This window comes from Fusarium graminearum, chromosome 2 (assembly GCF_000240135.3).
Source record: "Fusarium graminearum PH-1 chromosome 2, whole genome shotgun sequence".
Classification (NCBI taxonomy): domain Eukaryota; kingdom Fungi; phylum Ascomycota; class Sordariomycetes; order Hypocreales; family Nectriaceae; genus Fusarium; species Fusarium graminearum.
Window position 1 is genome coordinate 8,134,864 of NC_026475.1, and position 13,018 is coordinate 8,147,881.

Below are 13,018 nucleotides of genomic sequence, written 5' to 3' on the forward strand. Positions count from 1 at the left end.
CTCACTACTTTCAACCTTTATGGATGGGTGGCACGCTCGTTCAGCCCGGACGCCGAGGGTACGTCCTACTTCGACCAAGCGGTCGCACTGGAGTATAGCGCAGCATTGTGAGCTTGACCACTGGATTGTCAGTTCATATTCAAGAGATGCGTTGGTCCGCATATGGTATGATAGATATATTGTGGTAAAAACACGTCTTGTGTACCACAAACAAAGCTATCGTGAGTGTCAGTGCACTGACCCTGCCTCACGACCTACGCTAGGCTCTGTGATGTTCTCTGACCAACTGACCTAGTTGTTTCATCCACTACAGCCTTGACTAATAGGAACTTTTCGGTAACCGACTTCCAGTTCTCTTGCGTATTCTGGCCTCCAATCCTTCCTGTCGAGGGAACCAACTGTTTGTCACCTTCCACTCCTTATTGGGGTCTGCCAACTCAATCTCAAACCGTGTGAGCAAAATAGCAATGACCTTGTATGTCTGGAAAAGCCCGATATACTTTCCGATACAGATACGGCTACCTCCTCCAAAAGACAGATCTGCCTGGTTCATCGCCAGCAGACGAATCTGATACTGCTCTTCTGTCTCATCCTCGGAGCGCATCCAACGCTCAGGTCGGAAGTCGTCAGCGTCATCGCCATAGACCGATTTGTTGCGTGCCACAATGTAGGGATTCATGCCCACGATAGTGCCTCCGGGGAGAAAGTCGCCATTAGGAAGAACAAAACCCTCCTTTGGGACAAAACGTTCCATAGTCATTGCCACACCTGGCAGCATGCGCAAAGCCTCTCGGCAAACAGCATCTGTGTATGGCAGAGCTTTGACGTCCTTGTACGCAGGAACTTGCTGGAAGCCCGCTCGTAAGATTTCTTCGGTGAGACGCTTCCAAACTCTTGGGTGCTTGAGTGAAAAGTAGAGGACGCTTCGAATGGTAATGGCAGTTGTATCGGCTCCAGCAATCATGTTGACCATTAACCATGAGATTATTTGGGCATCGTCGGCTTCATCTGGTTTGGAGTTCTTGATCTCGATAAACTTGTCGAGGAAGTCAGGGTGAGCAGGGTCGTGATTTTCTTTGTCGTTACCTTGGTATCTATCGATGAGGTGCTTGACAGAAATTTCAGTACTAGTGTTGAAGCCAGGAGGTCCCATATGGAAGACAGGGTTCTTGTCAAAGATACGGTCCAAGAAAGGCATTGTGCCTACGACAGTAAAGTAGTCCATGGCCTTGTCTGCATTTTTTAGGGTGCCATCGAAGTCGCAGCCTTTCTTAAGATATCCTATAGGTTGAGAAAAGGTGATGGCGCCGACAACATCCCAGGCATCTAACACATTAGTCAAGGTCCTGGAAGTTGCCAATAATAAAAAGGTACTTACAGAACAAAATCCATTGTCCTAGGCTGCAAACCTGCCCAGCATTATGTCCAGTAAACCGCTTCTCTAATTCATCGCACAACTGGTTGATGACCTTGTTCATATGAGGTTCCAGCGTACTAACGCCAGCACTAGAGTAGAGTTTGGCTATGGGCTGTCTTCCTTTTTTGTGCTTCACAGGGTCGGTTTGACTGAAGGTGTTAAGCACAATGTGCCCGTTGACCAGGGCGCTGCTACCATGGTAAAAGGGTGTCTAGCCTGTTAGGTCGGTGTCTTTATTAAACCAATAAATCACAACTTACCTTCAACCAATCATCCTTGGTGCTAAAGATGGTATTGATTATCTCGGGAATGTCGACGTCGATAATATCCGGGGTAATGCGGACGATAGGTCCATATCTCTTATGCAGCCTCTCGAGAACGAGATGCGAGTCACCAGTGGAGGCCTGATACATGTACCAAAGTCTCGTGAACTCTACATGATCAGTAATTTCCATTTATGGACATGTATCTGCGTCACGTACTTGCGAGGAACGGCCCAGGGTACTTTTTCAAGGGAGAGGTAAAGTATGAGGCGAGAGTCCATAATGACAACGTACTTGCCGGGACGACAAGGAGCAAAAATACAGAAGGAGATACGAGGCTGAAGATATTCCTCGCAGGCCCCAGGATCGAAGTCTCATATAAAGTGTGCTTAGACATGTCAAAGCGCAATAGCCTCGGAATGTGTGTGCGAGATGGGATGTGCGTGTTTTTCGATTGTTAAAATGTTTCTTTTCTCAATCAACACTGTAGCCGATGTGCCCCCGGGCCCTGCTTCAGCTTGAGTGATGGCGAATCATTGCATGCATGTACCGGGGCAAGATGGGCCACCGAGGCCGCATTGCTCATGGTGATCAAGACGGACGGGAAGTACTGGGTCGTACAGGGTCGCACAACACTGTTAGCTGTAGGGATACTACTGGCCAGAAGGATGGCCTCAAGATAGGAGGGGTTTTAAATAACGCCACGCAGTTACTGTCTGGCTCGGAGCGTTGAGTCCAGTCTTAGTACATCAACAATCATTTCCAAATCATCTTCACAACTGACCGTACGACATTTCCTAAGCATCATCTCGGAGATTTACTAAAGCCCATGTCTCAATTAAATGACAGGACTAAACTTTAATTCGCGTTAGTGCTTGTTCAAACTTGATATGCATGTGAAATGGGTGATATTGGTTATTCATTTCCACTCCAAGCCCTACGAACTCACACAAGGCGGGGCTAATAGAATGGTACTGTCCATAGTGTCCGGGTTTAGGGTGTCACAGCCAACCGGTGATAAACCCGTCTGCCGGCGAACGGACTAGGGTACACAGGGATTGCGTCCAACCACGAACAGTGTGAGATGATTGCTCGGTTATATGGGTTCATTCGGCCGTTCGTCCCGCTGAATTGACCAGGAAAGGCGAGCACTTTGATCTTCTCGAGGATCTTCTCAGCATAAACACAAAGGTCAGATCGAGATGACACGTCTTTTATCAACATCGCAAAGAATGTATGTCATGGACGAGTCCCAGCTTCTGCTGATCGTATTCATACCCAGCACGCGTGAAGATCACATCTCACAAAACTCTATTCTCGACATCTACAAGAACCGCATCCCGTCATTCTCCTGGAACCGATGCAACGCTATGACTGATGTCACGCCAGGGTTCTTGTCGGTTATATACATACAGTGATTAGATGGCATTTTATTTTAATAACTACCCAAGTCAACTGTGATTCTCTCCATGGTATTCGTAAAATAAATTTTGCGCAATCGCCAAGATGATGGGAGGCAAAGCTCCAATGGTTATGGCCGTCATGTGGTCGTTTGTGGCCTTGACGTGGACATTTGTCTTTCTACGTCTGTACACGCGAGCTTTCATCCTCAAATCTGTTGGCCTGGATGATCACATGTATTGGCTCAGCGGCGTAAGTCTTGGTCCCTCGTGCTTGGCTTGACTAACGAACTAGGTCTTGCTCCTTCTTTACACAACATTTGTTCAGATCGCGGCGTATCATGGATTCGGACAATCCATGCCTGGCCCCGATGCCTCCAATATCGCTTTCGACCACGCCGCCTACGCCATCAAGAACCAGATGATTGGACAGACCTTTGCCGTTATCGGAATGTCGGTTGCCAAGTTTTCCCTCGGATTCTTTCTGTTACGGATTGTTGTCGAGAAGTGGCAGAGGATTGTCATATGGTTCGCAATGGTGGCATTGTCATTCTTTTCGGGTCTTTGCGCTATAATGTTCTGGCTGCAATGCACACCGGTGACAAAGATCTTTGATCCTGTTCGGGTTGAGGGTGTTTGCAATATTTCCGTGACTCCATATGCAGTTGCACTAGGTGGTAAGTGACCTTGGTCCTCTGCTTCATCCACGAATACTCACATCACAGTCTGCTGTGTTATCGTTGACTTTTTCTTTGCCACCTTCCCATGGATCTTTATCTGGAAGCTCAACATGAAGCACAATGAGAAGATAATGATCGCTGGAAGTATGAGCTTGGGCTTTCTGTAAGTAAGCCGACATTAATGTTTCCATGTCTAACCTTTTAGTGCTGGAATTTGTGGCATCATTCGAACCTATGAGGTTGCGACTGGCTTTACTACCAACTTCTTGTGTAAGTCACCCTGGCTTGTTTAATGACACGACTAACAAAGCAGTCGACACTGTCCCACTGATTATATGGTCTGCCGCCGAAATGTCCATCACGCTGATGTGCGTCGGAATCCCTATTTTACTCCCTCTCTGGCGCAGAGTCGTCCGCGGATCGAAAATCTCCTCCGAACGATATTACAGAAGACATGGTGAAAGTTATGGAGAAGGGTTCAATTTGGGCAGTGTGCTCCTTGGATCAGATAAGGCGAACAATCGAGGCTTTCCAAATGCTCCGGCTAAGCTTGGAATCCGAGGACCTGGTACAATTACCCGCATTGCTGGTGATAATTATAGCGACGAGTCAATCCTCGGATCAGAATATCGCAGAGGAGGGCCATCACCTGTTGGCGGAATTTGTGTCAAGCAAGACATTCAGATAGACTGGAGTGATGCAAAGGATATTAGACAGTAACCGGTCCAGATTAATTTGAGACTAATTCTTTTTACGAATATCATGACGTGAATACACGTTTCTTCTAGGATATTCAAGACATACAGCTAATATCGCATGTCATGATACAACTCACAAGCGGAATCGAGTCGTCAACAATAATACCTATCATGTGAAGATGCAAATAATGATTTGCGACAAGTCTTGCCACTTGTTTGGATGGGAATTAGGGTTTCGCCTCCGGGTTTGAGTGACGGAAGCGTGCTGTCCGTGAGCCGGACTTCGATCCTTTCCCAGCAATGTTATTGTAGATCTATTTGGGACTCGGACAGTGTGATGGTTACATGTAACATCAGATTGCGGCGTACTACGTATTTTGACGGAAACAGAAGCACGCGCAGCTTTGGTGAAACGCCCCGGCAGCTCAAAAACCTGAGCTATACGAACGGTACAGCAAGTGTAAGTGTTACATTATTGCCGCATAAAGGGTCAAGCTACACAGGCACAGTATCTTATGCCTGATTTCGTCATAAGAATTAAAGGAAATATCAGGGTCTTCAGTGGCAGTGTTTCGTATGACGTTAATTTCGGACGCCGGTAAACGTCTTCTTTTAATCCTTTATCCAGTTTGTCTCAGTCTCTTAGTCTTCAAGGCCAGTCGGACGATTAGGACATTGGACAGGAACTCAGCCACAGGCGCAGAACCCATACACCTAACCACTTCTCGACCATTCCAGAGTTCGCATACCTCTTTCGTAGTTGACGATAACATCTCTGCTACTGCAAGGTTCCCCCTAGCTCTTAGCCTTGAGCCATGGTGGACCACTAACCCGGATCGCATTAACAATCATAGTTATAACATCAAGAGGTACTATAGCTAGGATAAATTGATCCGCCCATCGTATTGACTGGCTAACAAATTGCATTGTGACTCGTTCTCCAAGGAGCGCCAATATAGTCATTGGCCTCCTAGAATTGTCTCACTATAACTTACCTACCAATTGGTGACATTTAATCATAGTGCCAATTAAATAGACTATATTTTTTAAACGCACACTACTTTGAAGACCACCGCTTGAACATGCTTTTAAGGGCATTGGATCTTTTTTTGACGGCCGGGAAAAACGGTCCAACAAGTATATCAAAGACTTCTTTTACCCCATCGCCCGTTTTGGCAGAACATTCAACATATCTGAAGGCATTTATACGTTTCGCCGTGTCATTTACCTGTGGTGGAAGGTCAGCAATATTTTTTGTGCTGTACCTGGCAAGATAGATTACCTGATCCCATGTTACTGGTTGTTGATCATACTTCCTGAGTTCCTTAATGGTCTTTTCGTCGTAATGAAGGTCTTTCTTAAGACCGACAAGGATACAAGGCACACCAGGTAGAAAGTACATAACCTCACCAATCCACTACCTGCTTGTGAGCGGCTTACTTCAGATGTCAATTCAGGGCAGCTTACTTTTTCTACCACGTTTTCGAGTGAATCGGGGTAGTCAAATGAGAAGCAGATCAAGACCGCGTCTGCATCCGGGTACGAGAGTGGTCTAAGTCTGTCATTATCATCCATGCCTGAAGTGTCCCAGAGTGAGAGATCAACACCGTCTATATGAGCAGCATAAGTTTCGAAGATGGTTTGAAATTCGGTCTAAAGTCTTAGAGAGGGTTTCTTTCAGGAGGAGAACACAACTTACCGCGAGGAAAGTGCCTTCAAGGAAACGGCTAATGAAGTAATTAAGACTTAGGGTAATGTTCAAACAAAATAATATTGCTCCACGCTCCCATAAAATACTTACCGACAAAGAGCCGTCTTCCCACATGCACTGTCTCCAACTAGTACAATCTTCTTCTTGGCCTTGCATAAAAAAGCGTTAGAATGCTTGACGTGAAAACGATAGTCGTAGCAATCGATTCTTACCTGAGACGTAGTCTTGGATGTGTCAAGGGTACTAACAATCTTAGTGGGCTGCAAATATGTCTTGTCGCCCTCGTTGCAGACCTGAGTATCTGTATTTGGCAGAGAGGCAACCTGGGAGCCGGCATCGGCACTTGTCTCGAGCTGAATGACTGGTGCCGATGGTGCCGAAGATTCAATCCGCGGGCCTGATGGACTCGAGGAACGAGAAAGTGCATGGACACTGCTGTCCGTCTCCCACTCAACATCATTACAGACTGTCTCAGCATACGAAGTGAGATCGTCAAGATATTGCTGGAGAATATAGTTTTGTCCGATGGTCGCCGCCGGAACATCACCACCAGCAACAATAACCCGCAGTCTATTCAGCTCATCCATTATTTGGGGGATCTGACTGGTGTCTTGTTTTATGTCGTGGACGTCAGTTCTGATGGCTGCAGTATCGCTTTTAATTGCCTTGGACAAAGAAACGGAGACCAACTCCAAGGCCAGATTCAAAGACCCACGATGTGCTTCAAGCGACATGCGGAGCCCGGCAACTTCACTCTTGCCAAATGTAGCCCACTTGAGTACTCCAACCTTGCCAGAGTGGTTATCAAGAACAAGATTGATCTTGGAGACAACAGCGGAGCAGTTGTCAATGATGGACAGGATCTGCTCCTGCAGAGACTCTGGTAAGATCTGGTCATCGCTGACAGCTGTATCATCTCTAAGTAACTCCAGAACGAGTTGCAGCTGGGACAATTCGCCGTTTATAGATGTGAGGTCAGATCGGGCCTCGCGACAGTCGCGCGTAAATTCGGTAACCGCCACCGTCGTCTTAGTAACCGTACCTATAAGCCCTATACAGGCCGTGGTAATCGAGAGTGGATCCATTCGTTCTGTATTCGTATAAACTGACGATACACAAGATGTTACTGTCAACGTTGGAAGGATGCGAGATCCTGGTTTATGTGCGGGGATAGACATAAGCGCTAAGCGCATTCAGTTGATCTGATATCTGGTGTATCTAGCTATACCGATAATAAACTAGACCAACTGAGGGTGTAGTGTGATATCAATGATCTAAAAACATGTCGCTATAATACATTTACGCTAATCTTACAAAAAATAAAGCCACCTGTTTCTTCCGTGACGCCAAGTGGTAATATGCGGTACCCCTTCTTGAGGTTACTGACTTTTGCTATCCCTGATTGAGTCGACATAGGTCGACTATTGGACAGACTTTTGATAGACCAGTGCAAGAACGCCAAGTGAGGGTACTTTGTTCCTATGGAAATGTCGAGATTCTGGTCAAAAACAGTACCCGCACCGTGAGTTGACACAGCTGTCGTTCGAACTCGCTGACTGGGCATATCAGGTAGAATAAGCTCAAGCTCGACATATACAGGACTGTCGGCTCCTAGCCCATGTATCCCTCCCACCAGGAGAACATCAACCGCAATGCGGATCTGCTTCGGCTCTGGTTGTGCCTTTATCACATACCCCAAACTTCCAGTAAACATGGCATCGTTCAATCTCATATTGAAGTCAGGCGTCTGATAGTTGAGAGCTGCCATTTGAACGCCGTGTTGCCAACACTTTATTGGATTAAAGTTGGATGAATCAACACGATTTGGATCGGGATATACTCGGACCATATGCTGTGTGCCAATCAACCCGAGAGGTTTCTCCTTACTGATACGTTTGCTAAGTTTCGTCTCCGACATGGAGTAAATAAAGTTCCTGTGTGAGTCTATGGCGTCTGGATGCGGCAACCGCTTACCAGCACCATAGATAGCCAGTTTCTGTAGTGCGTCTTCTTGGAGACCTTTCCGCTGCAATTGGTTCGTGACTGCGGCACTTTCGTCTCCCTTTTCGGGCATTGATCCAGCATCATTGTGCGTCTGATCCAATTTTACCGTGTCGCGGCCCTCCTTGTCGCTATCCTTTGTGTTCATGTCTTGTGGCATCTTGGCCTTGATCAGTATCTTCCCTCGTAGCTGGCTTGGCGAAGGTAGTGTGTCCAGGCACCCTTGTAACGGCTCAGTGATCAAACTTGATCCAAATACCTCGATCATGACCTGAGCCATTATATCTCTCTGTGAACTGCAACAGTGGACCTCCAATGACAGCCATAGAGGCATATCAGAGCTGACAAAGGCATATTCCTTGATAGCGTTAATCACAGATCGAAAGCTGACAGATGTTGTGAGACTGTATCCATGCTTAACAACAGGCTGACCGTTCAGTCCATCCCAACAGTCGATTTCTACTGATCGGCAACCTTTGGATAGAGCTTCGATATAACCCTCCAGTTTCGAACGAGTGGCCACTTGACGACCAAGAAGATATGTGTTGTGAGAGGTAGATATGAAGTACTCGTTTATTGGACGGTCCAGATCCTGGTATGTTGGTGCAGTTGGCAGCGCCAAGTTTCCCTTGCACACAAGGTAGGACGCCAATGCGTCAGGTGAAACATCGACAGCTGACTTGATCTCTTCATCTGATTGAGTTGAACCAACAAGAGTATTGGATGATCCGTTGAAACCTCTAGAGATCTCACAAACGTTGGTGTGTTCGTCTTCCCCTTGCACTTTTCTCATAAAAAGTGAAAGCACCTCCGGTTGTATCCTGCTGACAGTCTTGTCACCAAACATCTTGGTTTCGCGGCTCAGGATCATATCCCATAAGGTCTTATTTGACACTGATGATTTACTCGAAGAGAACTTTACGAGTTCGTTATTCCCTCCAAATAACGTATCCGCTGTCTGGGCGCATGTTAGATGTTGTCTTTAGAATTGGAGATAATGACTTACTGTTGATTGCATGTCGCTCTCTATATCAGAGAGAACTGCCGGTTCCCTTCCGAATGCCAACTTGCTAAGATCAAAAAGGGTGGGTATAAGAAATATGCAGACAAGGACGATGACATGTCCACAAAGAGCGATGTATGCAACGAGTATCTTGCCCGAGTGACCCGTCCCCCCAGGCAAGAATCCTATATTTATAGAGGACAAGGCTATTCTGGCCATCGACAGAATGCCCGGAAGTGATGCGAAATAGGAGAACCCAATCCAGTATGTCATAGACATGAGATGTATTGCCTCACATACCAACAGTAGACTAACCTGGACAGAATTGTACGTTTGGAGACCGCCGAGGATACACCCGCGGAGGAGCATGAGGAAGAAGACAATCAGAGCACAATACTTCTGATCTGGTTTGTCTTTTCTTCGTGCACGGGTTGGGCCGTGTATCACGAGAGATGCCATCGCAGGGTCCTGTGACCAGCTCCAATAGAAGCCTGCCAGCAACAAAGTCAATACAAGTATGGCCATCACTGAGTTTTGATAGCCGAAAATAGTTCCGTCGAGAAATTGATAGGTTGCCCAAGCGCTGAGGGGGAGCATAAAGCAGCTCAGAAACAGTCTTACCACAGCCCAATACGGAGTTCTGAATGAGGACTCCAAATTAGCAGAGGCTGACCTAGCGTTCGAATTGGTATTTCCAAGTCGATGGATGATGAAGGAAAATATGTACAAAGAGACAAAGACAAAGAGTGACAAAACGAATGTGTTCATCCAGCTCTGAGGCTTGACTGCTGAACCAGTCATCTGAGTCAGCAACTCCAGGCCTGGAGCTCCTGTGATTGTCCCATTGTGCTCGTAAATTCCGTCGTTGACCCCTTGTCGTGCATATGGAGATCTGCTTTCCACTACGCCAGCAGGCAACATCAAGGTAGACCAGCCACTGAGGCCAACCAGGGGCTGAAAGAAGCCAGGGTATTTCAGACTCATGGAGCCTGAGAAGAATATGAATTGGATGTATGCCAGTACATCTATCGCGCGCGCAACAAGTGAGTTCTTTGAGCTATTGGGTCCGGGGCCTCGTCGAACCGGCCAACATGCTGCAACACAGGCCAAAGCGAAAGTAATGATTGGAAACCAGAGCCCAAGGATGCGTATCGGTCCAGGAACTGCGGGGGTTAAAACGGCTTTGATGCAAGATAACGCAGTGTTGTTGGAATTTGTCAACTCAAAGGTAGTTTTGTAGGTCTCGAGTAGTGTGGACCGGTTAAATGAAGTAATGATAGTAAATTTCGACCTTGAACCAATCCTTTGGCTTGTGAGGCAAGAAACGTTGACAATCTGGCCAGATATATAAGGAGTGTCGTTCCCATGATCAACAATCGAGAATCGAGGAACAATATTGGAAAGATCAACTTCGCAGGAGTTTCGATTCGTCAGTCCAGCAATGAAATCGAACTTCCAATCGAAAGTATCCCTTCCCCTCTCAACCGAAGCGCGGAAACTCTCTGGAATGAGTGAAGAAGAGTCGTGAGCCTCAGAACAGTCTTGGAACTGGACGTATGCACCTCGACAGCCAGCTGTCAAGGTCATGTAGAGCGTGAGTCTAGATAGCTTCATTGCTATCTGCTGGATTCGGCCATGGTGGATGTGAGAGATCAAATTGGGCAGTGGCTGGTGGATCATGTTGGTTCGGTCCCCCTTGATTTTTCGAGCTGTAGCCACTAATTACTAAGCTCGTTAATGAACTAATTATAGATATATAAGCCCAGATTGGTGGCTAATACGAGTTTGGCCCACTTGGTGTTGCTGTTGCTCAATGCGACCTGGTCTGGTACCAGATGGCTGGAATCACGATTTTCCATTCGACCGATCGTTCCGTGAAACCAAGATACATGGAAGAATTCCGCTACACATCTTGTATGTCTTCAAGCTCTCCTGACGGCTATCTAGCTATTTCTCTATGTGAAAGCAGGTTCTGCTATCTTTCCACAAGTTGTGTCTGCGAATGTGGCATGATTCATGCAATGCAAAAATTGAAACCAAGTCCGATCGCTCAGCGTGTTTAATTAGGACCAACAATGTCTCCAAGGATCCAGTCCGTGAGCCTTGATCTTTATCTTGATGTTTAAGGAGATTGAAAAGACCCAGCGTTCTTTACTACTAAGTACGTAGATATTTACAGATACTGGTGCTTTAATGTGTTAAAGTTTAGTCAAATTTGCCCTACTGTTTCAAGTATAAACAAAGATGAACATCAACCCCAGATTTGTCCATAAAGTTATCTCGCTTCGCAAGAAGGTTGCGGGCAATACAGTTGGTACTTATCTTTCCGCGAACGACTACCACTTTCACTTGCCTTCCACATCCGCTTTGACATTCTTTGTAATATTAAATCCCTGGTAACTTGGTCTCGAGACGTCCAACTTCATTTGTTCCGCGTTTTTCGGCCCCCAGACCTAGACCATAACCCATCACAAGGCAGATCGCGCTTTCTTTGATCCGCTCCTCGTCCCATTGACCCCGTGAAACTTCTTCTCAGATTCTTCACTATATGGGAGTTGTCCGACTAGGTCCTTAATAAGGGGACTTGTCAAGGGAATTGCGTTAACGACGTGACGATCGGTTATGAGACAGTGGTAGATACCCTCACTGCCAAGATGGCTGATGTCTTTGAGGGTAGGGTCTTGCTTCACCGTATGCAGAATCTCCGATAGTTGTTTTTGAGCCGAGTCCAGGTCTTTGTACTCTACGCGCTCACTATCCGGCGGAAAGCGGCATTCGGGGATATCATCGATGCTTGCTGATTGCGGCGTCATCTTTTTAGAACAAAAGCCAGCAGCCAGTTTATCAGAAGAATATTACGAGTCTGCCCTTGTATGTACTCATGCCTTGTCTTTTGTATATGCCTCTCGGTAACTCGGGGTTTGCCTGGTATTTATATGATCGTGCTTACCAGTTGTTACTAAGCCTTCGCCCAAAAGCGTGATTTTGCTAAGGAATTGGCAGATCGCTGCTTCATGAATTATACGAAAGCTGAAATGGCGGTCACTCCCACTGGTTGACAGCTTTTCCGCGAATGCTTGAAGACATAATCCTAGCAATGGCATTGTGTGTCTCTGGGAGTGAAATGCCAAGAGGTTTAGTAGGCAGCAGGAAAGTTAGCCTCCTGAGCCTTAGGGTATAGAAATAAGTAGTCTAAGATATATAGTCTAAGTGGCATAAGTTACCCTAATAATTTTATCTCTTATGCTCACAGCAGTCAATTTTTCAGCTACCCTAAGTATAAGGAGTGGCGACAACGTTTTCTCATAAAAAGGGCAAAAGTGTAAATAAAACCAAGGTTACCGACCTCAATAAATAAATCCAGACTATAAAGGAAGCAATCCACGAGTTTTGTGCAGTACATACCGAGAATAATGCGAAGAACGCAAGACTCGCTGAAGAAAACCGCGCCCTTCGAGCATTCTGGTCGGACGAAGACCTGTCCAACTTCCCGGAAGGGAGGCTAATAGTATCGATCGTTCAGTTTATGTTGGAAGTCCCCAATGCTCCTGGTACTTAGGCACATCAGCCCTTTCTACTCAGTCCAGCCGTGAATTGCATCTTGCATCTTCTGTCGGAAGCCGAAGTCGGTCATGTTGAAACGGTATCTGCTTTCAGTTCAGTTTTGCTGCATTGGAAGATGTCAACTCACGCCCTAGCCCGATAATGAGATACCAAGTGTATCTTTCTGGCTGAAGTCCTAGCGCTTACCTTATTATCAAGTTATCGGAATCCTCGGAGAATGGATGCTAAGCTTATTTCCCGAGACATCTGCCAAAAACCTTAAAACATGTCAACTCAGGTTC

The 13,018-nt window shown here is 46.4% G+C and overlaps 4 protein-coding genes across 4 annotated transcripts; 1 reads left to right on the forward strand and 3 right to left on the reverse strand.

Moving 5' to 3' along the window:
- Window positions 1-319: 319 nt before the first annotated feature.
- Window positions 320-2,077, reverse strand: FGSG_02982 (uncharacterized protein; the record flags this gene model as incomplete). The annotated part of the gene is made up of 4 exons (XM_011324509.1): window positions 320-1,326; window positions 1,379-1,628; window positions 1,678-1,850; window positions 1,900-2,077. The coding sequence occupies 4 exons, from the start codon at window positions 2,075-2,077 to the stop codon at window positions 320-322; spliced, it is 1,608 nt and encodes a 535-aa protein (XP_011322811.1).
- A 1,109-nt stretch (window positions 2,078-3,186) lies between these two features.
- Window positions 3,187-4,480, forward strand: FGSG_02981 (uncharacterized protein; the record flags this gene model as incomplete). The annotated part of the gene is made up of 3 exons (XM_011324510.1): window positions 3,187-3,333; window positions 3,409-3,757; window positions 4,074-4,480. The coding sequence occupies 3 exons, from the start codon at window positions 3,187-3,189 to the stop codon at window positions 4,478-4,480; spliced, it is 903 nt and encodes a 300-aa protein (XP_011322812.1).
- A 1,162-nt stretch (window positions 4,481-5,642) lies between these two features.
- On the reverse strand, window positions 5,643-9,017 carry FGSG_02980 (uncharacterized protein; the record flags this gene model as incomplete). Its single annotated transcript, XM_011324511.1, has 7 exons — window positions 5,643-5,651; window positions 5,926-6,068; window positions 6,158-6,171; window positions 6,260-6,342; window positions 6,418-7,274; window positions 7,484-7,567; window positions 7,691-9,017. 7 exons carry the CDS (start codon window positions 9,015-9,017, stop codon window positions 5,643-5,645), a joined length of 2,517 nt encoding a protein of 838 aa, XP_011322813.1.
- A 2,624-nt stretch (window positions 9,018-11,641) lies between these two features.
- Window positions 11,642-11,986, reverse strand: FGSG_02979 (uncharacterized protein; the record flags this gene model as incomplete). The annotated part of the gene is made up of 1 exon (XM_011324512.1): window positions 11,642-11,986. One exon carries the CDS (start codon window positions 11,984-11,986, stop codon window positions 11,642-11,644), a length of 345 nt encoding a protein of 114 aa, XP_011322814.1.
- Between the last annotated feature and the right edge of the window lie 1,032 nt (window positions 11,987-13,018).